This window comes from Oncorhynchus mykiss, chromosome 18, assembly GCF_013265735.2.
Source record: "Oncorhynchus mykiss isolate Arlee chromosome 18, USDA_OmykA_1.1, whole genome shotgun sequence".
In the NCBI taxonomy this organism is placed as follows: Eukaryota; Metazoa; Chordata; class Actinopteri; order Salmoniformes; family Salmonidae; genus Oncorhynchus; species Oncorhynchus mykiss.
Genome location: NC_048582.1, coordinates 53,983,637 through 54,008,038, shown reverse-complemented (window position 1 = coordinate 54,008,038; position 24,402 = coordinate 53,983,637). Strand labels below are relative to the sequence as shown.

Sequence of the window (24,402 nt, the reverse complement as noted above, 5' to 3'; positions counted from 1 at the left end):
TGCTTGTTTAAAAAAAAAAACTTTATTAATACTTTTCTAGTTCAAAGAAATACAATATAAAAGACAGTTCTTTCTACATTTGCAGAGCATAGTTTTTGCTTCAGAAAACAGAAACAAATCCTACTTGAACAAAGAGATGAAATAATCAATCCCCTGCAGTGACTATGTGCCAAATGGTGTCAGCAATAAAGACAACATATTCCTCAAAGAAAGAATGCATATCAAAACACAATGTCGTTGTCTCAAATGGCACCCTATTCCTAAACAGTGCACTAATTTCAACCAGAGTGCTATGGGCTCTGGTCAAAAGTACTGCACTGCACTGCATAGGGAATAGGGTGCCACTTGAGACGCAAGCCAGTGTTGCTACATTAAGGCAAAACCCTATGGATAAAACACTGGTGAAGTTTCCTTGGTAAAGTGACAGTGTATTCATTCTTCCACCCCCCCCCCCCCCCCCCCCCCAAAAAAAAAAAAAAACTCAAAAAGCAGCTCGTATTGCACTGACAGATCGACTAGTACCCTTTAATAATAAAATCATAAGGAACTCCCTAGTTGACCACATAGAACAGAAGTTGAGGACGCACACACACACACACACCGCTACACAGTAGAGGCTGAAAAACAGTAGCCTGGTCCCAGAACTGCTTGTGCTGTATAGCTAGCTCCTAAAACCTGGGTTAGTTATACAACACAAGCCAATCTGGGATCAGGTTAAAAAAACAGCCTTACTAATAAATAATCACAGATCACTTATTGAGTAAAAGAATACAGGGAGCATCTTATTTTGGGGCTTCCATCTGTGAAGGTTCTGTTATGGGATAGAATGCTGAATGTCTGGAGCTCATAGAGTTCCGTATGAGTGGAGTTACTTTATAAAGACCCATTGGGAATGGACTAGGAGATTCAACCATTTATCTTTCCCTGTCAGAGTTCTGGTTTGGTTCCAGAACCTGGCACTCATATACACATTAATACCGGGCTTATCGTCAAGACTTCCCCTTGGTTGCATCCCAAATTGCACCCCTTCCCTGCAAAGTGCACCACTGGTCAAAAGTGGTGCAGTACTGTACATAGGAAATAGGGTGCCTTTTGGGAAAGTACTTCTCTAAAATCAGAATGCAGTGCTGTACCAGGGCCAGATTCCTACCCCCAAATAACTTCTCATTGGCATGGAAACAGAACAAAAAAATGCATTTCACTCCATTAGAACCATAAAATGAGATTCTAAAAGCTTAAAACGAAGAAACTTAAATGCAAATATACTTATAAAACAACTGAACGATTATGTACGTTGCCTACTATTCTCCTAGAACACAGAATTCCCTCATATTGTACAAGCGTTACAGGCTATGAGCCCAATAGATCATTCACATTCTGTACACGGATATGGAGCAAAAAAACAAACAAAAGCACAATCCAAATGAAATAAATCCGATCACACCGCTACTGCTGATCAAATCAACAGCTGCAGTTCAATTAAGAAAATATAATAGGCAATAATCCTAAAATTCAAATGGAAATTCAAAATCCCAAATCCATCATTGGTTTAAAAAAATAAATATCGACAGTGGAAAAATACCACTGTCAGGATGGTAAGGTGATAAACAAAGAAACCGTGGTGTTGGGACTGGACTGTGTCTGGAATGGCATCATATTCCCTAATTAGTGCATTATTGGGGACAGCACTATGTAGGGTGCCAGGGTGCTATTTGGGATGCAGTCTGGAAGTGGGGGAGTGGTTTATGTCTCAGTCTGGTAGATCTTGTTGGAGTCGTGGTGGTTGTTGGTGTTGGAGTGGTCCTTGGTGTGGCAGGTATATGCTAGCCCACCGATAGCTCTGTGGACGGGGCTGCTGTCGTCGTCGTGGGAGGTGTTGCTGAGGTTTAGGAGACTGGTGCAGGTGGGCAGGTAGACATGCTGCACGTGTTCCACCTCAGATCGACACACCGGACACAACTGGGGAGAGATAATTGAATGTCAACATAAGACTAGCTGTCACTTGTTAAGTTACAGAAATGGAACAGGTCAAATATATCAAAGAACATGAAGACATGGCTGTCGGTGGTTTGTCAAAGCAATGGCACTGTTACTACGGTCTTTGGACCACTGTGTGCTACAAGTACTGCACATGCAGATCCACACACCGCTTCAAAGGGTTCAAACACCGCTTCAAAGGGTTCAAACACCGCTTCAAAGGGTTCAAACACCGCTTCAAACACAGCTTCAAAGGGTTCAAACATCGCTTCAAAGGGTTCACACACCGCTTCAAAGGGTTCAAACACCGCTTCAAAGGGTTCAAACACCGCTTCAAAGGGTTCAAACACCGCTTCAAAGGGTTCAAACACCGCTTCAAAGGGTTCAAACACCGCTTCAAAGGGTTCAAACACCGCTTCAAAGGGTTCAAACACTGCTTCAAAGGGTTCAAACACCGCTTCAAAGGGTTCAAACACCGCTTCAAAGGGTTCAAACACCGCTTCAAAGGGTTCAAACACCGCTTCAAAGGGTTCAAACACAGCTTCAAAGGGTTCAAACACAGCTTCAAAGGGTTCAAACACAGCTTCAAAGGGTTCAAACACCGCTTCAAAGGGTTCACACACCGCTTCAAAGGGTTCAAACACAGCTTCAAAGGGTTCAAACACCACCCTATTTACCAGTGGAAGCTGTTGAGGGGAGGACAGCTTATAGTGATGGCTGGAATGGAATCAACCACAATAAACCATGTATTTGATACCATTCCATTTACACCAATATTATGAGCCGTCCTCCCCTCAGCAGCCTCCACTGGCATATACAGTGTTTTGGTTGTTCACGTGTGAGTCGAACTCATTCCACAAAACCACAAGCCCGGGGCTGCAGAATGGACCAGGCAGCCAGAGTCTCAGAATCATATTGAAGACATCCAGAACAGACTAATTATACTAACCAGTCTGTCAGTGACAGTGAAGAGTAGTGGAATAACAATCCAATTTAATTTAACCCGTCAATTGTATTATAGCTGTGTAAAAGCCTGTTAACCAACTAGGGACCACTAGATGGAATTATCCACGATACACTGTTTAGAAAAGGCTAAGGGGGCGGCCATGTTGGAAAGATTTTTTTCTCCCCGGAATGTTCTCCCTGCGTGGCAGTTCTCTCCTCTCACTGTGTTTGGGTCCAGCCACATAAAACGACACATTTCCCTGTGGATTTAGTGGAATAGACATTTGCTGGCCTGCTGCCGGCAGCTTTAATCCACAGCCGCTAACTCACCATCTGCTACGGCAGTTCAAGCAAAATTTAGGAGATTAGTGGGAGGGCCAATCAGGTGAGCTGAACCCATACATGAGCAAAATACTGGATCGGTTTTTAAAAGTCATAAAATGGATATGAGAGAAAGAGAGGTTACTGCTCAGAGGGAGTGACTCAGGAGAAAAATCAAGTATTCTCCTTGAATCTGTGCTCTGCCACTCATGGTATTACACAGCTAGAACCCTAGAGTGTGCTTGTTGTGTTGTGCCAAGGACTACCAGAAAAGGAAGACATTAAACCTAGCGAGACAGCTTTCGTATTCATGGGGGTAGATGGTAGTGGTGGCATCCAAATGTCGACTTGACCAAAAACCATTAAAAAAAAATGGTGCATAGGTTAGTGTTCATTGACTAGTAGTTGTTTCTCAATTTGACCAAAACCAACATGCACAACATTCAATCATTTACAAGCAATGACTTTCGTCTCAGTCTCCTCACCGGTAGTTGGTTGGCGCATGTCTGGCAGCATACCATGTGTCCACAGGGGCAGAAGGCTGCATCTATCTCCTCCTCACAGCACAGCATACACAGCAGAGCCTCCCTGAGCTTCTCTAGTCTCTCCAGCAGTGCCCTGCTCTGCTGGCAGCTGCCACAATCCTCCCCCACCCCCTCCCCCTGGCCACGAAGGGGACTGTGCCCCAAAGGCGTCCTCTCGCCGCCCGTCCCCGCCGCACGTGCCACCAGGTCCACGATGCCGGCGTTGTAGAGTGCCCGGCGTGCGTAGTCGTAGACCTCCTTGGAGGTGCGTCGGATGTCGAAGACGTACTTCTTTCCCAGGTTTATGTTCTCGTTGAGGAAGAGAGACGCCAGGTGGCCCTTGAAATCACGGCTGTACTGCATCATCACTGCGTTGGTCACCGTGTCACACCTGGAAGAGAAAGCGAGACGTTATTAACCAAGAAGTCAATCCAACTTTCCTTCATCAGTCAATTGAACGTTGGACAATTTTTTTTATACATTGATTTCCCAATCCTCCACTTTGACTCAACCTATACATGGGATTGATCATGTTTAAGGACTAGAAATCCTCTAAATCTGATCCAGAAACAGTTACTACACTAAGCTCAAGTACAGAACAAGCCCATCACCACAACCTGGGGAAGACATGGTGAAAAATTCTGAACCCCCCCCCCCCCCCACACACACACACACTAGAGAGGTCATCTTTGTGACTATTATAACCTAGCTGTGAACAATCTCATTGCTCTGCAGTAGGCCAATTTAAATGGCTGACCTTCATTTTCCAGGAAGAATAAAGCACCTTTTCATTAATATCAACACTATTACATTCTATGGCTTTATCAATCACTTCAGACCAAGAACATGTAAAAGGAATTGGTATATAGTGGCTTCAACAAACTTCCTCCTTAAGGACCATAGCATAGTCTCAGTGAATGTGTACAACTGTAATTCAGGATGCATATTCAGCGAGCAGCACTCCATGTTAAACAGAGCAAAATGTTGAGTGAAAGTGATTGAGAGAACCTGACCTATCAGGACTTCTAAATGGGGAAGTAAAATGCTTGACTGGTTAGCTGCCCCCCTAGGCAGTAGAACTCTACAGTGCTTTAGGAGCATTCGTGTATTCTGAGGGCCGTAAAGTCGGCTGAATAAGTGACAGAAATACCATTTAGAGAGAATGATCCAGTTGGTAGTGTAAATAAACATTTTGTCAATTCATTAGCATGACAGTGCAGCCCATGGGTGGTTGTCAGTGTTTGTAGCTCTATACTATACTCAGAAGCACTCCTTTCAACCCTACTAAATAGTTAGCGGAGAAACCAGTCCCTAAAAGGTTTCATCATGGAACATTTGATCAATAATACCTTGGATCACTTGGCGATCAAATGTAACTGCACAATTATGATGACTATATGTGGAGTGCACTGCATAATTGGACTGCATGACTGTGTTTTGGCTCCCCACAAGTGGATCCTCTTCTGTCCCCTCACCTGTAGAAGGCATGTGTCTCTGTGATGGCCCGGTACAGTCCGCTGGCAGCCCGGTTGCTGATTAGCTTGAATAGTAGAACCACACTATCGCTGGTATCCTTGATCACCGTCAGGTAAACACTCTTCCCTGACTGGGTGGCTATTTGGATTATGGGATAGCTGATCCTAGAATGGATGAAGAAAAGTTGAAGGTGGAAACTATTCTTTAAACTAAATCCTGTAACATTGTACAACAGTTTGCAATACTGTGTAATATTACAGGATTTCAGTTCCATGATGACAATCTCAGAACAATAAGAGATTTCCTCAAAGGTAAAGATTGTGGGATAAATCAGGTAGACATTACACTTCATATATATGGACATTTCAGTAAAGCACAGTATTTGTAGGAGATACTCTGAACTATGTACAGTAAATTGTATATTGTGCACCCCCACATACAAAGTGCTCTGATATGACTTTAGTCTATATTCTGTTTGAGCTGACTGCACAAGAGATGGAGCAGTTGGTTAAGTAGCCCGAAGAGCCTTCATTTACCTGTTGACCAGGCTGAAGTCCTCTTTACAGACAGTGATGCCCTCCGGGCCCACCCCTATGGCCAGCCTCTGTGCCTCTGCATCCCTGGCCCAGTGCCACTCCACCCCGTAGTGCTCCAAACTGGACACCAGCTGCAGGGCCTGGTACTCCACCGACCCCAGGCTCTGACCCTCCAACGCCTTGTGCTTAGAGATGATACTGTGAAGTGATGGATAGAGAGACAGCAGTGTCACTACTGGTTCACATCCAGAGCCTCATAGCTTCAAAGACTTACACAGAGCCACCATGCTTCAAATAGTTCATATTCTGTATTTATTTCCTGTGAGGGCTGTGAGAAAACAGTACAGAAATCCCATCTTCACTCAGCTGAACAACGTGACAGACTGCTGGGTGCTGCCTGAGCAGTGAGTGTCACCCAGAGAGCAGATTATCTAATATAAACCGATCATACCCCTAATCTGATCAAATAATAAGGGAATCAGTTACTATAATGTAATGTGAGCCTCTGCTTGCGCTGCTAGTAGTTCTCTCCTCACTATATGTGCAGTGTGAATTAGAGTATGAAGTGAGCCATTATTGAGTTAACATTACTCATGGACTAAGCCTTTACTTCCTCAGTTCATATGAACATTACTCATACAGCTACTGATGCACTGATGTCTGTCCTGTCAATGGAAAATGTCAATACTTTTCCTTTACAGACAGCTTTGCTGTTCGGAAACTGCCACAACAGTGACTATATTTTCCTGCAGTAATTGCTTCAATATGGTAGAATGATATGCATGACATTTTTTCCTCGGGCATTGGAAAGCTGTTTCCAATCTTAGCATTTACAGCTATGCTAAAATTATGACACGACACAACCAATATCTGTACTGTGTTATCATCCCAAGACATAAGCTTGATTAGGCGGAGCGAGAACTTCCATAAAATTACCCATAGTGCAATAGAAATATGCTTTCGCCAATTACTAAAAACAGAGCTGAATAAAATTACCAAATTGGCTATTATAATTTTGAAAACACACTAACAAGAGAGCATCGTGTCCATATAATCCTGATTAACCCAGTACATTGACATCTGCATTTACCCTCCAATTATGATCTCAGGTGGGATCCTAGTGTGTGTCCCCTAGAGTGTGTAAACACAGTGATAGATCCATCCTCTGACCTTGCACAAACAGTCCCTAGTTTAGATTGGCCTGCACCCAAACTGCTGCTTCTCAAACTGTTGATTTAACCAGTCAACGAGCTGCTGTGCTACTCCCTGGCATGGTTCTGCGAGAGAGAGACTGTCTATTGTGGGCTTTATGGGTTGGTGGTAGAAAACTAAACTGATGTGAGCGTTGACTGCGCATTTAGGTTTAGTTTCACAGAAAGGATAAATTGATGTTTAACACCTAGTTATAGTCCTGTTTATGGCTGTTTAAAGGAATGGGTCAAGTCAGATGAAATATTATTCCTATTTCAAGTTTTGATTTAGAGTGTTTCCAGAATATGGAACCGGCTAAAACTCAAACCTGCTACTGTAGCTCTAATTGTCCCTTAGGTGTTCAGTTCAATGCCTGAACAGGTTTGGTTCATGACTAAGAAAAACAAATGGCTGCATGGTAGGAACACGGGAGGGGTGTGTCTCTGTAGAGGGAACATTGTGACCATGTGTTATCCAGTTTGCGTCCAAAATGGCACCCTTTTCCCCATCTAGTGCACTACTGTTGACCAGAGCCTATGGGGAAATAGTGTGCCATTTTTGACACTAGCTAGCTATAGGGAGCCATTTCAGACACAACCCAAGTTTCCTCCGTCTGTTGCTCATGTCACACTGCGTGATATCATGTGGGTCAAACTTTGTTGTTCCAATTGCAAACCTACCTCTGCTAGTGAAAAACAAGTGGGTGCATGGAGACAACATGGGAGGGGACGGGGTACTTTCTTTCCGTAGAGGGAACCTTGTGAGCGCGTGTTGTTTAAGATACAAATTAAAGATCACTTTATTGGCCAATCGCACACAGGGTCCAAACAAAATTTTACTTACACTTTTAACTCAACCCCTCTGAGTTGTGGTGTTATCCAGTTGTGTAAAGTACTTAAGTCATTTTTTTCTGTACTTTACTATTTATACTTTACTTTTTTTCTAAAGAAATGAATGTACATTTTCCTCCATACATTTTCCCTGACACCCAAAAGTACATGTTACATTTTGACAAGAAAATGGTCCAGTTCACACACTTATCAAGAGAACATCCCTACTGCCTCTGATCTGGCAGGCTCACTTAACAGACTGCTTTGTTTGTAAATTATGTCTGAGTGTTGGATTTCCAAACTGTGCTGCTGTCTGCATTGCCAGAGTAACTCATACCCGGTTCTCATGGCACAAATGTTTATGTCAGCTGCACACGACTGACTGGTTCATATCCAAAAAGTAGAAGGCAAGGTTACGGCTTGGAGCAAATCAGGGGTTAGGGTGTAGTAAATTAGTCTTTTACACTGAATTGAGCACCAACCATTAGATTCTTGGGAATAGGTACACAGCTTGGGTACCCAAGTCTGGCCAATGCAACAGAAGTTAATTTCATGTAAATTATGGTCATAAATGATTAAAGGTATAAATCTGTTTCGGGATTAATTTTAAACATTGGGAATTTCTCTTTGAAGCACCTGACTAGATGGATGACTCATGTTGGATGAATCATTAACACCACATCTGGCACTTGGTTCAGCTGGATTTTGATACTTCCATATCATAAGCCTACCATAACATTACGGTCTACCATATCTGTTCACTAAACCAGCCGGCAGGATTGGGGAGTAATGGATTACATGTAAGGGATTACAAAAATAACGGTAACTTTAATCCGTTACCAGCTAAAGTATTGTAGTCCGATTAAAGATACTTTTGAAAAACTAGATGATTCACTTTGAGGATTACTTTTCAATTCAGAAAGGATGTTTGCGGAAAAAAATCTTTGACACTTGTGTTTACTCAATGACATTCATTGCATTAAAAAAGCATTAAAAGAGGCACGTTTAAGTTTGCTCCTTAAAAACATGCGTCAGAGACCACTATGACGACACATCAAATGTGTTTGATGGGTCGCGGGAAAAGATCAGGAATGGGCTTTTGTAGGCTACAGTACAAGCTACAGTTGAAGTCGGAAGTTTACATACACCTTAGCCAACTACATTTAAACTCCGTTTTCCACAATTCCTAACATTTAATCCTAGTAAGAATTCCCTGTTTAGGTCAGTTAGGATCACCACTTTATTTTAAGAATGTGAAATTTTCAGAATAATAGTAGAGAGAATGATTTATTTCAACTGTTATTTCTTTCATCACATTCCCAGTGGGTCAGTATACATACACCCAATTAGTATTTGGTAGCATTGCCTTTAAATGGTTTAACTTGGGTCAAACATTTAGGGTAGCCTTCCACAAGCTTCCCACAATAAATTGGGTGAATTTTGGCCCATTTCTCCTGAGAGCTGTTGTAGCCGAGTCAGTTTTGTAGGCTTCCTTGTTCGCACATGCTTTTTCAGTTCTGCCCACACATTTTCTATAGGATTGAGGCCAGGGCTTTGTGATGGCCACTCCAATACCTTGACTTTGTTGTCCTTAAGCCATTTTGACACAACTTTGTATGCTTGAGGTCATTGTCCATTTGGAAGACCCATTTGTGCTTCAATATATCCACATCATTTTTCTAACTCATGATGCCATCTATTTTGTGAAGTGCACCAGTCCCTCCAGTAGCAAAGCACCCCCACAACATGATGCTGCCACCCCCGTGCTTCATGGTTGGGATGGTGTTCTTCGGCTTGCAAGCCTCCCCCTTTTTCCTCTGAACATAACGATGTTCATTATGGCCAAACAGTTATATTTTTGTTTAATCAGACCAGAGGACATTTCTCCAAAAAGTATTGATTTTCCAATGATGTACAAAGAGGCACTGAGTTTGAGGGTAGGCCTTGAAATATATCCACAGGTACACCTCCAATTGACTCAAATTATGTCAATTAGATAATCAGAAGCTTCTAAAGCCATGACATCATTTTCTGGATTTGTCCAAGCTGTTTAAAGGCACAGTCAACTTAGTGTATGTAAACTTCTGACCCACTGGAATTGTGATACAGTGAATTATAAGTGAAATAATCTGTCTGTAAACAATTGTTGGAAAAATTACTTGTGTCATGCACAAAGTAGATGTCCTAACCGACTTGCCAAAACTATAGTTTGTTAACAAGAAATTTATGGAGTGGTTGAAAACGAGTTTTAATGACTCCAACGTAAGTGTATGTAAACTTCCGACTTCAACTGTACATGCATACATACATATATCCATCAATTGTTGAAGAATATAACTTATATGCCTCATGAGCTTAATTCAACTGTCACACTCCATGAGAACCCAAAACAAGCTTATTTTCTCCTATGTTTGTATACAATGTAAATGTAAATAAACACTGTATAGCCTGATAACATGGTTAAAACTATAATGTTGATGTCATGGATGGTCCGTCCTTGATTCCATAGCTCTGTTTATTAATCTGACAGTGGTTACATTTCTCCATTACAACAAAATCCTAAACACCACAGTAGGGCTGGCTAAGTCCTTTGTTTTACCTGAGCATAACCTCAAAACTATTTGGCTAATCTATACTTCTATAAGTCCTATTCTTGAAGATCAAAGAGTATAACATTTATTGGAATGACTGGAATTCTGATAGACTTTGGTTTTTAATCTAAAGATATAATTTAATCATATTACCTTATGTAGTAGAAAGAGATGGGTTAGAAGAGGCCTACATAACCAACCCATTAAGTAAAATGTAACATCCATTTATGGCCAGCTATGTAAACTTTTACATTGATTTATCTTGCAATTGGTAACATACATTTTTGTCTTCTTCTAATACCGCTTAAGAGGAAAGTAATCTAAAAGTAACTGAATGTAATCCGATTACATTACTGAGTTTGGGTAATCCAAAAGTTACATTACTGACTACAATTTTGGACAGGTAACTAGTAACTAATGGATTACATTTAGAAAGTAACCTACCCAACCCAGCCAGCCGGCAACCTTGTCAAGGGCAGCTTTGCTTTCAAAATTCCAACAGTGTATTCATGTCCTGCAAACTCCAACCAATTAGCATTAAGGCTCAAGCTCAAATCCTTTTTTAAACACACCACGGGGGGGGGGGGGGTGTGTGTGTGTGTGTGTGTGTGTGCGCGTGCGAGCATCGGTGTGTCCAGTCTACACTCATTGTCTAACATATCCCCAGGTGTCCCCTGCCCTTACCTGTCGACTGTTGCCGGGCAGGGTTCGCTCCCACACAGCTCAGAGTAGCAGTATTTGGCAGTGTTCTGGTTGTAGTCTCTGAACTCGGCCTGGGCCAGTAGGGCACTCAGCACCTCAGCCTGCTCTGAACACATCCTCAGGTGGCCGCTGTGGAGGTCCTCCTTGACATGCATGAAGAACACATGCCTGGTGGAGGGAAGAGAGAGGGGCAGGAGTTGTTAGACATGGATTGGGGAGGAGAGGGGGTACACAGGGCCTGGAACCAAAACAAGTGATGGTTGGTAGATCAGAGAGGGACACAGAATGGAGCAGGTGGTTAGAGGTTGGGTTACAGACACACACACACAGAGTAGCTAATTAGTGAAAGCGGTTCCCAGTCAGTGTGTGACGTGGTTTGACTTTTAACCCAGTGACACAGTCCGGGTGTTCTAATTGCTCCATAGCTCTCATCATGGTGGCAGAGTGCAGTGTACACACACAGAGCTCTATAGCCATTATCATAGTGTTCAGAGGAGCAGCAGCTAGCCCTGTACACCTTCTGCATTGCCTGTCTATTCACTAACCCCAGTGGTGTGCTGCGGCGCGATAAGCAGCCAGGTTGCTACTGCTGTTGTGATGTAACACTGTGGGGTCTGGGTACGATAGCACCATTTAGCCTAGGCATCCCTCAATCCTTCCCTCCATCCCTTCTGCCTGGCTCATGTTTTCCCGTTAAATACCAACACAAGCCCACAAAGACGGGGCTAAGTCAATGTAACGGCAACACAATGCTGTAATCTTGTTCTTTTGGCAAGGTAAGGGACCTTCCTGGTTGTCGGTAAACGCTTGTTATTATGGCAAATTCAAAGTGTGGAGGGGGAGGGGGGGCCATGGGGGAAAATGTGATGAAACAAGGAAGACTTTGTAGATCTGTGTGCAGAACACTAGGCTGCGGCGAGCCAAATACAAAACAACCAGAGTCAAGGTGGCTTTCATTGTTTTCACCGAAAGCTTTGTTTCTTGTTTATTAGTTTCAGAGATGTCGCAAATTATTAGAAGTTCAAGGTCCATCTGACCTATGTGACATGATAACACTTTCAACAGGAAAAGCCTATTCTCCTGGACTGTATTTATGGTTGGTAAAACCAGGCTTTCCCTGAGTTTTGGAAACCCTGGGTTAAACAGTAACTAGTAATATGACAGAGGCAGTGACAGAGGACTCATTCTCTCCCATCAAAAGGAGGGTGAACTAGAGTGGTCTAGTCTCTAAACTGAAAACTAGCACAAGCCGGTCAGGTAACCCTCCCTCCCTCCCTCCACCCCCCCAGATGGGATGAATTCAACTGGGGTGAACCAAACCAGACTGCCTTCTTGTTTTTCTCACACATACCATAAAACTGAAATAAAAAAATAGCCCGGGCCTTTACTTGCTTAAATCACTGAACAGGCACTTAGAGACAGGCTTCTATTTGAGCCAGGTGTCCATTTCCTTGATGCACACAGTTTTTGCTCACTTGCGTAGTTAATTTAATCGCAGCATTCACTTCCAGCATTTCAATCAATTGCTTCATTTCCTGCACCAATGCGTTATCATTTACACACTAACATTTATTTGTATCTTTTTTGTTCTCTTCGAAATGGAGGCATACCAACTTTCGCTTGACAGAATAGCAATTTCCCCATTTCTGGTGGTCTGTATTCCCGAAGTTGTTGACCTTTCGTGCTTGCCAGTTAACTAGCAGTTATCAGCTATAAGCAGCCAATGGCTAGCAGTTTCTTACTGGTGATAACAGGGGCACAACTTTGGTTTTAGAAGTGGTGGGGGGGGCATAAACAGCCTACCCTACTGCTCAGAAGTAGCCGCATGGTCCTAAAGCACACCATTGCCTTGTTTTGTATCACATTCCAATTATAAAACTATGAGGGGGGGGCAAAATTAAATTTCAGAATGGGGGGGGGGGGGGGGGGGGGGGATGCGCCTCAGTGAAAGTTTCACCCCCGATAAAAACTGATTGCCATCATTTTTTCAACTCATTACTAAATTACGTAATATAACAAATCGAAACCAAACCTCGTAAACAATTCATTTAGACTCGGTGTATATTTGAAACAGGTGTTTATTTGCTGAAATGTGTGCCGTTGCCCGGCTATTAAATGTGACAGACAGCTATGAGTCTCTGCATTTAATTGAAGTTTTACAGTACTGTAAAACATAACCAGGCATACCACCACCAGAGGCAATCTGTACAAATTAATAACACAGAACAACGCAACATCCATAACACAAAGCAATGGAAAATAGCACTCCCACATAGTAAGAATGTGTGACAGTGTGCCTTTAAAAGAGATGTACTGTTGACTGGTCTCATCTTGCCCCCAGTGCCTTATGGGCAGGAGAGGGGGCATGGGAACACAGATTGGTTGGCACTCAGTCTTCCTGCCTCCTCTGAACCCCTTGGCTTTAGCAGGGAGCAGATACACAAAATAAGAAGAATCACATCAGGACAAGAATTGAGAGGAATATTATCATACAATAAAGGAGATCTAAACAATAGTAGCTCTAGGGGCATAATAAACAACCATTTGAGATGGTGTTAAACAAACTGCCCAAGTATATCTATTCCAGAAAGTCCCAGCCCTGGCCCCCTTTCCCAGCAGATCCTGCCCTAGCTGGAACAGTACACACAGCTGTCCGTTTCCTGTATTGTGTTAGGTCCAGCAGCAGCACAGTGACCAGTAGGCTGCTACCTGGCCAGTTGGAAACAAAGGGCTGTGACTACCTGGGGGTTACTATAGGCCACAGGCCCTCCTGGCCTGGCTGTTCTCCCTCACCACCCAGTGGAAATTGAAAAGGACCCCTCCTTTATCACCACCCACCCCCCCATGTAATGCTGCACTCTAGAGTGGTTTAATCTATGCTTAGAACATGGGCTAGGTTACCATGTTTGGGTATATAGAGTATTTGGAACATTCCTCATAGTAAGAAGTGCAATACTAGGTGGGTGTTTACAAGGTCATGGCCTATATGGGGTTATATACTGTACAGGAACCAGTCAAGTCTAGTGTGCAGAGTACTGTAATGATTTCCTTCCTACTCTTTATTTCTTCCTGGCTCTTCCTGGTTGTTGATGCACACATGGATTTCTCATCTATCCCTGCTTGACCCCTCAACAGTCTAGCCTGTGCAAAGTCTGTACAGAGTAACATTGCATCCCAATTCTCTACCCTTCTGCCCTTAGTGTGCACTTGTCCACTTCCTTTAGGAGGAGAATACAGGCGTAAGAAATATGGGAGTAAACTCCTCACATGCTTTTTCTTGGCTCTTCCAGGTCGTTGAAGCACACATGATTTCTCATCCATCCCTGCTTGACAACTCTCTGTGGGTCTGCTGGGGGGTGTCCTGAGCCTGGCTCCTGGTTATGTGGGAGCTCCTCTATCAGGGGAGTCTGCCCCTGTCAGGCCCTATAGCACACCCCACTGGGAGACAAAGAGCAGAGACTAGGAGGGAGGCTCTGGAAGCAGCACCCCGTTATGGAGGTAGACATCCAGGGCAGCAGGTTGAGTGTCTCCCCCTCTCCCCCAGTGCTTTGATGTGGACTGTGGAGGGTGGTGATGTGGAGGGGTTGTAAACTGGTCTGACTATCCACTGTGCAGGACAGTGACCGGTGCAGACAGGCTCACGGCTCTAACTTTAACTCCTACAGCGGCTGGAGGGCAGAAATGCCAGGCTGCATCAGGACAAAGAAGCATTACAGTCCAGAGGTGCCCAGACTGCCAACACCATACCAGTCACTTCCCTGCCCACACAACATACTGGTCCCTACCCAGACACATCTCCGCACCGCTGCTCACTGTCTGTCAAGGGAGAAGGCCACAGACAGACAAAACAGCGGGGGGTCTCCCATTAAGCCTATGGGGAATCTAATATAGGAGAAGAAAATACTTGACCCCCCCACCAGCCCAGTTTAATACAACTGGGAAGAATAAAGCCTCTTAAGACATTCACTACAGTCATCTTGATGAAGGGAAAGAAAACGGGGGCACGGAACGGCTGCTCTCAGACCAAGGGACCGCATGGTAGATTTACTGTTCACACACACACCGGGCAATAGATGACAGTGGGTGCTCTAACAAAGTCATCTGTTCTCCTGCTGGAATGTTAAACACTTCATCACATAGCTGGAATAATTCAATTAAAGTGCACCGTAGCCTGGCACGGCCGTAGCTGGGAGGAATATGGGTCATTGCTCCCTTTCTGTGACAGATGGAAGATGCAGGAGGAGAAGAGGGATTACTTGCTTAGTTCTGGGTTTATTAGTGACATTTCTACTGTTTTAGAGAGAGCAGCCCTGTGGAGTTTTAGATTGTCAAAGTTAACTTAAAGGATTTCCCCAAATGTAGTGCATTTCACACACTCATCTTTTTGCCAGATTTGTGTGTTAAAATCTATTTTCCTGACATCCTGTCTTTATACCTACCCATGTCATGACATACCTGGACCACCCACTGAGATGCCTTTTAAAAAAAAAGTAAATCAAGTGTTAAATGAGGCGAACAGGGGACTGGAGTGCCACTGTAAGCTGTTGCTTGTTCACATGGCTAACTGTTTTTAATGAACTTATTTCAGAATAAACATTCTCAAAAAGAAGCCGATCACAGATTATAGGGCAATTTGGTGAAACTTTTTGTTCTTCTTACCATCCTGGCCTATAAAAGAATTGTTTCAACTTGACTTCTCTCAGTAGTAAGAGAGAAGACATTAGTCACAGAGCTCTGTCTCCAGAAGAACAAAATGTCCCTGTGAAATGAAATGATAAACCTCTGCCTAGTTACTGCACCGTGTCAGCCAATGAGAAGTGTCAGTTTCAGAGCTCACAGGGCCAGGCTCTAAACAATGTGGTTTGTAGAAGTAACAAATAACACAGCCCAGAGCTGTGTGCTAGAGGTAACTCCCAGTCAACGAACTCTAGTAACCCCAGTCCAGGGACCAGTTTTACAGTCTCTCAACGGAAACATCACAACAAGGATGTTAATCAAATAGTTTAACCAACGGAATGAGAGCAATAAAGAAAATGTTAAAAAAGTGGGGAAACAAAACACCAAATAAACAAGAGAAACATTTAGTTCTGGGCCGAGTGAACTCATGAATCCAACAACTGCCATTTTGAGGTGAACAAAGAAGTTGTTTGTAAGCTAAATCGACCTCTGGTTAAGGGGAGAGAGTGTTCCAGATTAACGGATTGTAGAAGGGTAATTAAACATAACCCAGGCTGAGCCAGGGCGCTTTGGGCAGGAGTCACACATACACACAAGCCCAGAGCCTGACACAGCCATCCTTCCTGGCCAGGGACTAATATTATGGGTTCAAACCAGATATGAGGGAAGGCTACTTGAGTTCAGAGAAATTAAAAGGAAAGTTAAACAAGTCTGGGTGGGGGACAGGGACTGTGACAACCATCTTGCCTCCCCAACTAATCATACTGGCTGCAATGCTGTGACAACACGAATGGTCTTAACGTCAGGGAAAAACATTTGCCTGGTGGTGAAAATATCTAGAACGTTCTGCTTCAGCAGACATGTAAAGACAGACACTTTTGGCAAAGACATCTGGAGTTGGCAGATCTGGATAATACAAACTGCTCTCCTCAGGTTTAGGGGGAGGACATCAAAACTGTTGGAGTTGGGTTGCATAGCAGAAAAACATCTGACGACCTGCATTTGTACCCAAATAAAAATTCAAGTACACTATCAAACTTTTTTGCAATTCCTCCTCCATCTCCTCTCTATGATAACGAAATTCACATTAGATTAGCGTGGACAGCAGACAGATACAGTAACAAATCAATTCAACAAGACCTTGACTCAATTAACGGCGTTCTGAGAGGCAATGCATCCCCTCAACTTGTAACACAACCATAAGAATGCACGCTGCTGCCATTCAAAAACAAAACACGTTTAAATAGAACTCCATATATGCATTATCGTCATTTTCACAATTTCAGATTATTTCATAACAGAAAAAAGGAAATCACATTAACTGCACTGCCCCTTTAATAATTTCCTTCCATTCTGAACCCAGCATTCGCTGAATTGACCAGTCAAATTGCTAGGGTTAGGGGCTCCGAGTCCCTTCAAGAGATTCTATTTCTATGGGAAAGGCACTAAAAACATTCCTTTTCTTATTCATGGCAGATTAAGTCTGTTAATGGTTGTGCCCTCTGGATAGCTAACCCCCCGACCAACTGTTGACCTGATCAGAATGCTAAAACACTGCACAACAAGGGGAAAACACACACTACCTTCAGGCTAGTGAGGGGTAATGATGCAGATAGTACACCATTCATTGAGGGGGACAAGTTTCAACCAAAAAATTAGAACTATTAGAACAGAACTGACATTCTAATAATTATATTTCTATGGGGCCAACTCAATCTCTGAACCAATAGAAATGTCAGAAAGTTTAATAAAAAGGGGACATGGTTGTGGTTTGAGCAAATAGCTTCTAAAACAAATAGGAAGTCTACTACTTCTCTGGAAATACCCACCAAATGCAGAAGTAGATATTAAACTGCCCATATCTGGTCAGTGCAGTGTACACACACAGGGCTGCCTCAAGCCATGGTCAAAGACCAGGCGGGGTGTTTCAGAAGCTACCGGGGCAGAGCGGAGCTGAGAAATTCTGAGATCTCAAAGCTACAGGATCAGGATGGGGGGTTTTGTTTGATGTTGAGAGGACAAGAGGAACTGCAGAAATCGGACCAAATTGAGCCAGTACTACAGACAAGAGCCGTGTGTGTATTTACAGAAAGCTTTAAATGTGGGAAAGTGTGTGTGTTACTGAATCTCTTTAGACCCACACACACAGGTTAAACCCTACAATGGATCACAGTTTCCTGGGAGTGGCTAGCTGCACCTTAGGGTTTTACTCCTCGTCTATTATAACACAGAAACATGGGATGCCTAAATAGTCAACTGTAAAACAGTAAACGCACACTAGCTGATGTCTCCAACACTCAACCTCACACTTAATAATCCCCATGTCTGGCATAGAGCGGGCGTCTCTGGTAAAAAATGTTTTTTAACTATTCAAGGATAATGGGATAGCAGCAGGATTTAGTGAAGATTCTGTAAATGGCCAAGCTTATGTAACCAGAATTGTTTTATTTTAATTGTATGTGTGCCGAATCCACCAGAGGGCGAGAGAAATAGGTGTGTGTGTACTGGCACTCGGAGGGCCAAGCTTGTCTGTCTGCACCCACTAAGGACATTTCGTACACACACCTGTTACTACCCACAGGTTTTCCTGTACCAGGACATTACGTTTTAAGAGTGTGTGTGCCCTATAATGCTGGAAAATCCCCTGGCCCCTGGGTCAGGTCACCACCCAGCACTGTTACTTGCCAAGAACACTCTGTTTTATTGGTGGATATTAGTTTGAGCACGTTCCATTGGTTTATTTTAGTTTCTAAGAGGTGTCCCTCACTAGTAAACTATTCGGTGGTCTCTCTCATGCACCAACTGACAGAGCAACACTTGAAGCTATCAGACCAAGCCAATGGATTCAAACAGAGACTAAAACACATGCAGATAAGAGATAGAGGGACACTAGCCAGAGACTGTTCTCTCTGCTACCGCACAGTAAGCGGTACCGGAGCGCCAAGTCTTGGTCGAAGAGAAACCCTAAATAGCTTCTACCCCCAAGCCATAAGACTCCTGAACAGCTAATCAACTGGCTCTCCAGACTATTTGCATTGCCCCTCCTTCTGGAATGCTGCTGCTACTCTGTTATTATCTATGCATAGTCACTTTAATAACTCTGCCTACATGTACATATTACCTCGACACTGGTACCCCCTGTATGTAGCCCCGCTACTGTTATTTTACTGCTGCTCTTTAATAATTTGCTATTCATTTCTCTTACTTTTTGGGGGATATTTTCTTAAAAAAGTGCATTGTTGGTTAAGGGCTTGTAAGTAAGCATTTCACTCTAAGGTCTACACCTATGGTATAAGGCACATGTGACAAAATGTGATTTGAGACACATTCACACATTCCACATCTACTTACTAAGATGTTCTGCCCTCACTATGAGTACCAACTTATGCGTTTTGTATCTGTGTTTACGAATATGTGTGTTTACGAGTGTATCCATTTTTGCCTGCAAGCCTGTCCGTTTGTGGTCTGAGTGACGGGCGGAGGGAAGCAGCAGTAGCCCAACGAGGGGAAATGTGAAAGCACAAAGAGGGTTAAGGCACATGACGACATTGTGATGTTAAGAGTTTTTACGGCTGTTGATGCGCACCAAAATGTAGGCTAGACGCCAGCTGAACCAAAGCAAGCAGAAGGCTTTAAGGGAACCCTGCCGGCCTCCCGTACCACTGTTGCTCATCTCGCTCCCTGCCACACACACACAGAGGGAACAAAGACCTGTTTTCAACAGAGAGACATGACCTTCCAGTAACCACTGAGTCACAAATACCACCACTAGAACAGAGAGAGTAGAGAGCACACAGCATGCTAACAGAAATATACATCATGAGTGTGGAGAGTTTCCATGAGTTGAGATCACCACACTGGTTCACACAGGCCTGTTCTCTAGAGAAAGATGCAGAGGAAGTCAAAATGGCCCCTTCTTTCCTATCTGAAAATCTGGTCCTCATTGTCTTGAACACCATCCAGAGAAAGAGAGAGCGAGAGATGGGGCCCCATCCTCAACCACTTTAAATGATTCTACATCTGGTAGTAACAGCGTGCGGGTCAAAAATAATTGTTGAGACGAGCTCTACCCACCACAACTGTGTGTGGGCAAAACCTTTGCTACTTTTAACTAAGACTCACACATTACCATCCCCTCCCTCTATACACCCCCCCCCCCCCCCCCCCCCCACCACACACACACACACATCTTTATCTCCCCTTTCCTCTTGTCCCCGGTTCCACACACACCCTCTCTCCTCGCCATCTGTGAAAGACCCTCCTAATCTGCCAGAGGTCAGCAGTGGATGAACTGCCATGGGTCCTGACGTCTTCCAATAGCAGACACACCAATAGTGTTTTCTGGCCGAGAGGACTTAGCGCCTCTGAACAGAGTACCAGACGTAATTTGAGAAACGATTCTACATGTAGAGTCGTCAGCAGCCATGCGCTTACCGGTGGATGGTCCCTAAAAACACACCGTGCCGAATGGCAGATTGACATTCGCTGCGACGTGTGCACGCATCCTAAAACTGTCCTCAGAAAGACTGCTTTTTAGCTTCCTCACCCCTTAGCTCCCCTGGTCAACTCCCCTTTTCTTCCCCTTAACTGCACATGCACGCTGTCCAGTCTTAAAGACACACAAAGTCCATTGGGGAGGCAGGTAGCCTAGTGGTTAGAGTGTTGGACTTGTAACCGAAAGGTTGGAAGATCGAATCCCCGAGCTGACAAGGTAAAAATCAGTCGTTCTGCCCCTGAACAAGGCAGTTAACCCACCATTCCTAGGCTGTCATAGAAAATAAGAATTTGTTCTTCACTGACTTGCCTAGTTAAATAAAAGGTCAAATTAAAATAAATCAAATAAAAATCCTCAAAGACAGACAATGAAAGGAAAAAGGACTTGCCCTCCAAGCCAGGGGGAGGGAGTGGTAGTGTGTACTTATAGTCGAGACAGCTGGGAGGGGGGCAAGAGGGATAGATCTCAGTTTAATGAACAGTTACTGGCCGACCTTGCCTGGAGAGCGAGAGGAGCTAAGAAGCTCAGAGGCTCAGCCCCACACACAACTCCCTCTCCTCTAACAGCATGTTATCAGATGCCTTCCCTGGCAGACTGCCTGGGGTTAGAATCTACTTTTAATGATACCGTATCTGTCCTACAGCTGTGGAAAGATATCTGATGATATTAACGTGAATGCTGCATGCAAAACTTTACTGGGGGGTGGTGGGGTTAGCAATGAGAGCAGAGCACCCTATTAGTAACAGCAAAAGAGAAGCTCTGAGTTGATTCTCTGCTGGTGCATTTCCATACAGGATTTACAACATATTTTTGAGTGCGGACGCATCACACCTTTTTACATACAGGACTTAAACCAGTGTTTTACCCAAAGGGCTCAGACTTTTCAGTTTCCACCTACGCGGTTCGGCACCCGTAACTCACTGGGCCATGGCTCCAGCGGACCTGCTCTCACCTGGGGACAAAGCCTGGCAACTGGTACTTTTCAGCTTGCATTTACATTACAATGGCTCACCGGACTTAACCCACAAAGCATCTTTTGATTACACCGAGGTTGTTAATTCTACTCTTCACAAGTCCTCACTGTCAGGGAAACAATTTCCCTAGTATAACATAAGGGTGTATACACTAGTATAACACTAGTGTTACAGTCAAAAAAGCAGCATGTGTCCCCCCAAATGGCACCCTATTCCCTATTTAGTGCACTACTTATGAACAAAGCCCCTATAGGGAATAGGGTCCCATTTGCAATCAGCCTAAGATTCAGTCAGGATCAAGCGTGTTAGGATGTGTTACTTTGTATGGAGACTTCTAACTAGAGGACCTCTAAAGGGCTGGGAGGAGAGAACTAAACTAGACTCCAAAGGTCCTGTTATCCATCAGCCAGAAGTCGGTGTGTCAGGCCTTTCGCTAGAGATACGTTTCAACAAGTTTAGAAGACTGGGCAATTTCTTCTCTGGTTAATTTATATTACAGTCTTTGTGTAAGAGAGGAAGAATGATTTTTTTAAATGAGGCTGACGGAACACAGAGCTAATTGAGCATATTATATGAGAAAACTACACTAAATAAAGCCTTTTACATTGGTGTCTGAAAAAACTATGAAAACAAGGTGTTTTTTGTTCTTTCAACTCAAACCTTTTTTCAGAGTTTGTAGTAAAAAGCACTTCTAACATCTAAACAAAGTTACAACTTTGAGATGTCCTTCGAGACTTTGTAAAAGTCCAAGACAAAAGAAACCATGGCAAAAGTACAACATCAACAAAAGTGTTAATAAGGACACTTCTCCCGAATGAGAAAAAGTATACGAAAGACAAAAGAAACCGAAGTGAGCACACGTCATCATTCGTTTGAATGAGAGCCAGCATGGGATGTCTGGAGGGGGGGGGGGGTGTAGCTCTCAGCAGGCAGGGCCAGGCAGAGGGACCCTGGGGCAGCGGTAAAGGAGTCTGGAACCTCTACAGAGATCATATTTCCTTACTGCCTCCTGCCCGGCTCCGCTCCACAATGACCTGTAGTAACCCTGTGTGCTGCGGGGTTACTGTAGGCCGTTTCACTGTACAGCCGAATCAGGAAGTCACAACTAACTTCACAGGCTATGACAGATCTGGTTTTTTCTCTTTCCCCCTGATCCTCCTCCTCCTATAGTGCATGACTGGAATCTGAATGGTTGAGTTAGAGATTATGTTGTAATATGTATATTTAGTAAGTAATACACTTCCCTATGTTCTTTCTCTCCTTTTCTCATTGTAACAAGATGATGCAGGGATGGAAGAGAATGACTACTGTAATGAGATTGTTAAATATGCATGTATGCTCATGTGGTGTTGAATTTTGTCTGTGTGCGATATACAACATCCATACCTAGTCTGTTCCTGGAGTATGAGATGTGGTTCCACAAAGAACTTGACTCTAAGCCTGAGTCGGCAGGGAGTCAGATTGTCCATCTGCTGGCAGATTCTGTTCCTCAGGTTGAGCCACAGGTTCTCTCCCTTACTGCCCGAGAACTGCAGGCCAAAGTAGTCCACCTCTATGATTCCCAACTTCCTACACACCTTTGGAATAAGAGAGGAAGAAGTCAGTTATGGAGAAGAAGAAAAATCAACGTAAAAACCAAAGTAAAACCAAAGGTACATAACCGCAGTTTGTGTAGGCCGAGAAGCTTACGGAGCATCTTCAAGAAAATATGAGACAGTTTAGCATGTTTCTTTATTATAATTTTTGCATTTGCCATACATCAATATCAAGGCAGTAAAGCCGGTTGGAGCAGTTAAGTGGGAAATAAATGTGGATATTTTTCCCGCGGTAATAAACTTCATCACGAGCGCATCCCACGCGCCTCTCACCAGCAGCAGGAAAGGAACGGAGTTATGTAACGTCAAGTGTAGCCGAAATCCAGAGGGGACGGAGGGTGAGATAACTATACCGATTCAAAGGGGACATGTCAACGCGCTGTGTATATGAGATAGGAGCTTCGAATTTATTTAGAACTCATTAGAAGACAACGATTAGGCCCTCTGACAAATTCACATGTTTACGGATTGATGACTAGGCCTACGTCATTGGCACCATAACGTTTTATGCACATGATAATTGATGTAAATAACGACTTTAGTATTTATGAAATCTAAAAACAGATTATTGCAATGTGATAGACTACTGTTGGATATTCAAGGTTAATTAAGTCAACAGTAGGCTATTTTCGTGAGAACACCCATTGAAGCTACACAACATTGCTAAGCATGCACAGGGACCAACATGAACTGAAGTAACCTTTGCTTGACAAAGCCATATACTTTCCTCGCGACTAGACTACCAGGAAGCAACTCCCTCAGATGGCACCTTCATACTCATTTCGAAAATCACCAACTCAATCATCATGAGTTGAATTGTACCACAAGTCAAAATTGTGGGCTCTTTCTTTGTTACGGAAAATGTAGCCAACTTGTTTCCAAACAAAGCAACATTGTTGCACGATTGAGGAAGCACATTTGTATCGCTGTGTGTGGCAATGTAGCATACATATCCAGTGACAGACAACGCTGTTTAGAGAGAACTGATCCTGGCGACAGAAAATCCAACAATAAACAGGAACTTTGAACATCAAAATGTGGATTTCTCATCTCGGCAACAAAAAAACACGTTCATGCTGACAAAGTGTTGCGATTTAATCCACAGAAAATGTGCACTTGCAGGACAATTTTCAGTGTTTCGACAAATGTATATATAACCTAAAAATAACATATAAACAACAACCCGAAAACAGAAAAATAACAAAAGGAAGAATTAAAATGAGTATCTACCTTATTCAGACAGTCTTCACCATTCGCCTTCGAATCAACTTCCACTTCCATAACCACCGAATCCGGACGGGTAACATGGCAAAGCATTTTGGCTGTCTAGTATTTTATATTTGGTCTATACCTCTTTTAAAATAATAACACAACCACGGTATTCCTCTTTTGAGACCCTACATCAAACCTTCGTCCACTTTCCAAACCCTCTCACTTCGTGTGGCAGCCAAACACTCCCTACCAGCAGTAAGCTATATCAATGAATTGCTATGCAAAGCACTGACTACTCCGAAGCAGCCAATTACAATGCGTTTAGCATATGAGGCTTGCACCCGCGATCACCGTCA

The 24,402-nt window shown here is 43.5% G+C and overlaps 1 protein-coding gene across 1 annotated transcript; it reads right to left on the bottom strand.

Moving 5' to 3' along the window:
* LOC110496857 (E3 ubiquitin-protein ligase MYLIP-A) lies at positions 1–24,402 on the bottom strand. The gene is made up of 7 exons (XM_036953266.1): positions 24,065–24,402; positions 22,626–22,816; positions 11,076–11,261; positions 5,780–5,977; positions 5,243–5,407; positions 3,729–4,158; positions 1–1,959 (listed from the first exon to the last, which is right to left on the bottom strand). The coding sequence occupies exons 1-7, from the start codon at positions 24,149–24,151 to the stop codon at positions 1,744–1,746; spliced, it is 1,473 nt and encodes a 490-aa protein (XP_036809161.1). The 5' UTR covers positions 24,152–24,402; the 3' UTR covers positions 1–1,743.

Coding starts and splice junctions, on each gene's coding strand:
- LOC110496857 (XM_036953266.1), bottom strand. CDS start 24,151: ATGCTTTGCCATGTTACCCGTCCGGATTCGGTGGTTATGGAAGTGGAA. Junction 22,817..24,064: donor GTGAAGACTGTCTGAATAAG/GTAGATACTCAT, acceptor CTTATTCCAAAG/GTGTGTAGGAAGTTGGGAAT. Junction 1,960..3,728: donor CATGCGCCAACCAACTACCG/GTGAGGAGACTG, acceptor ATCTCTCCCCAG/TTGTGTCCGGTGTGTCGATC.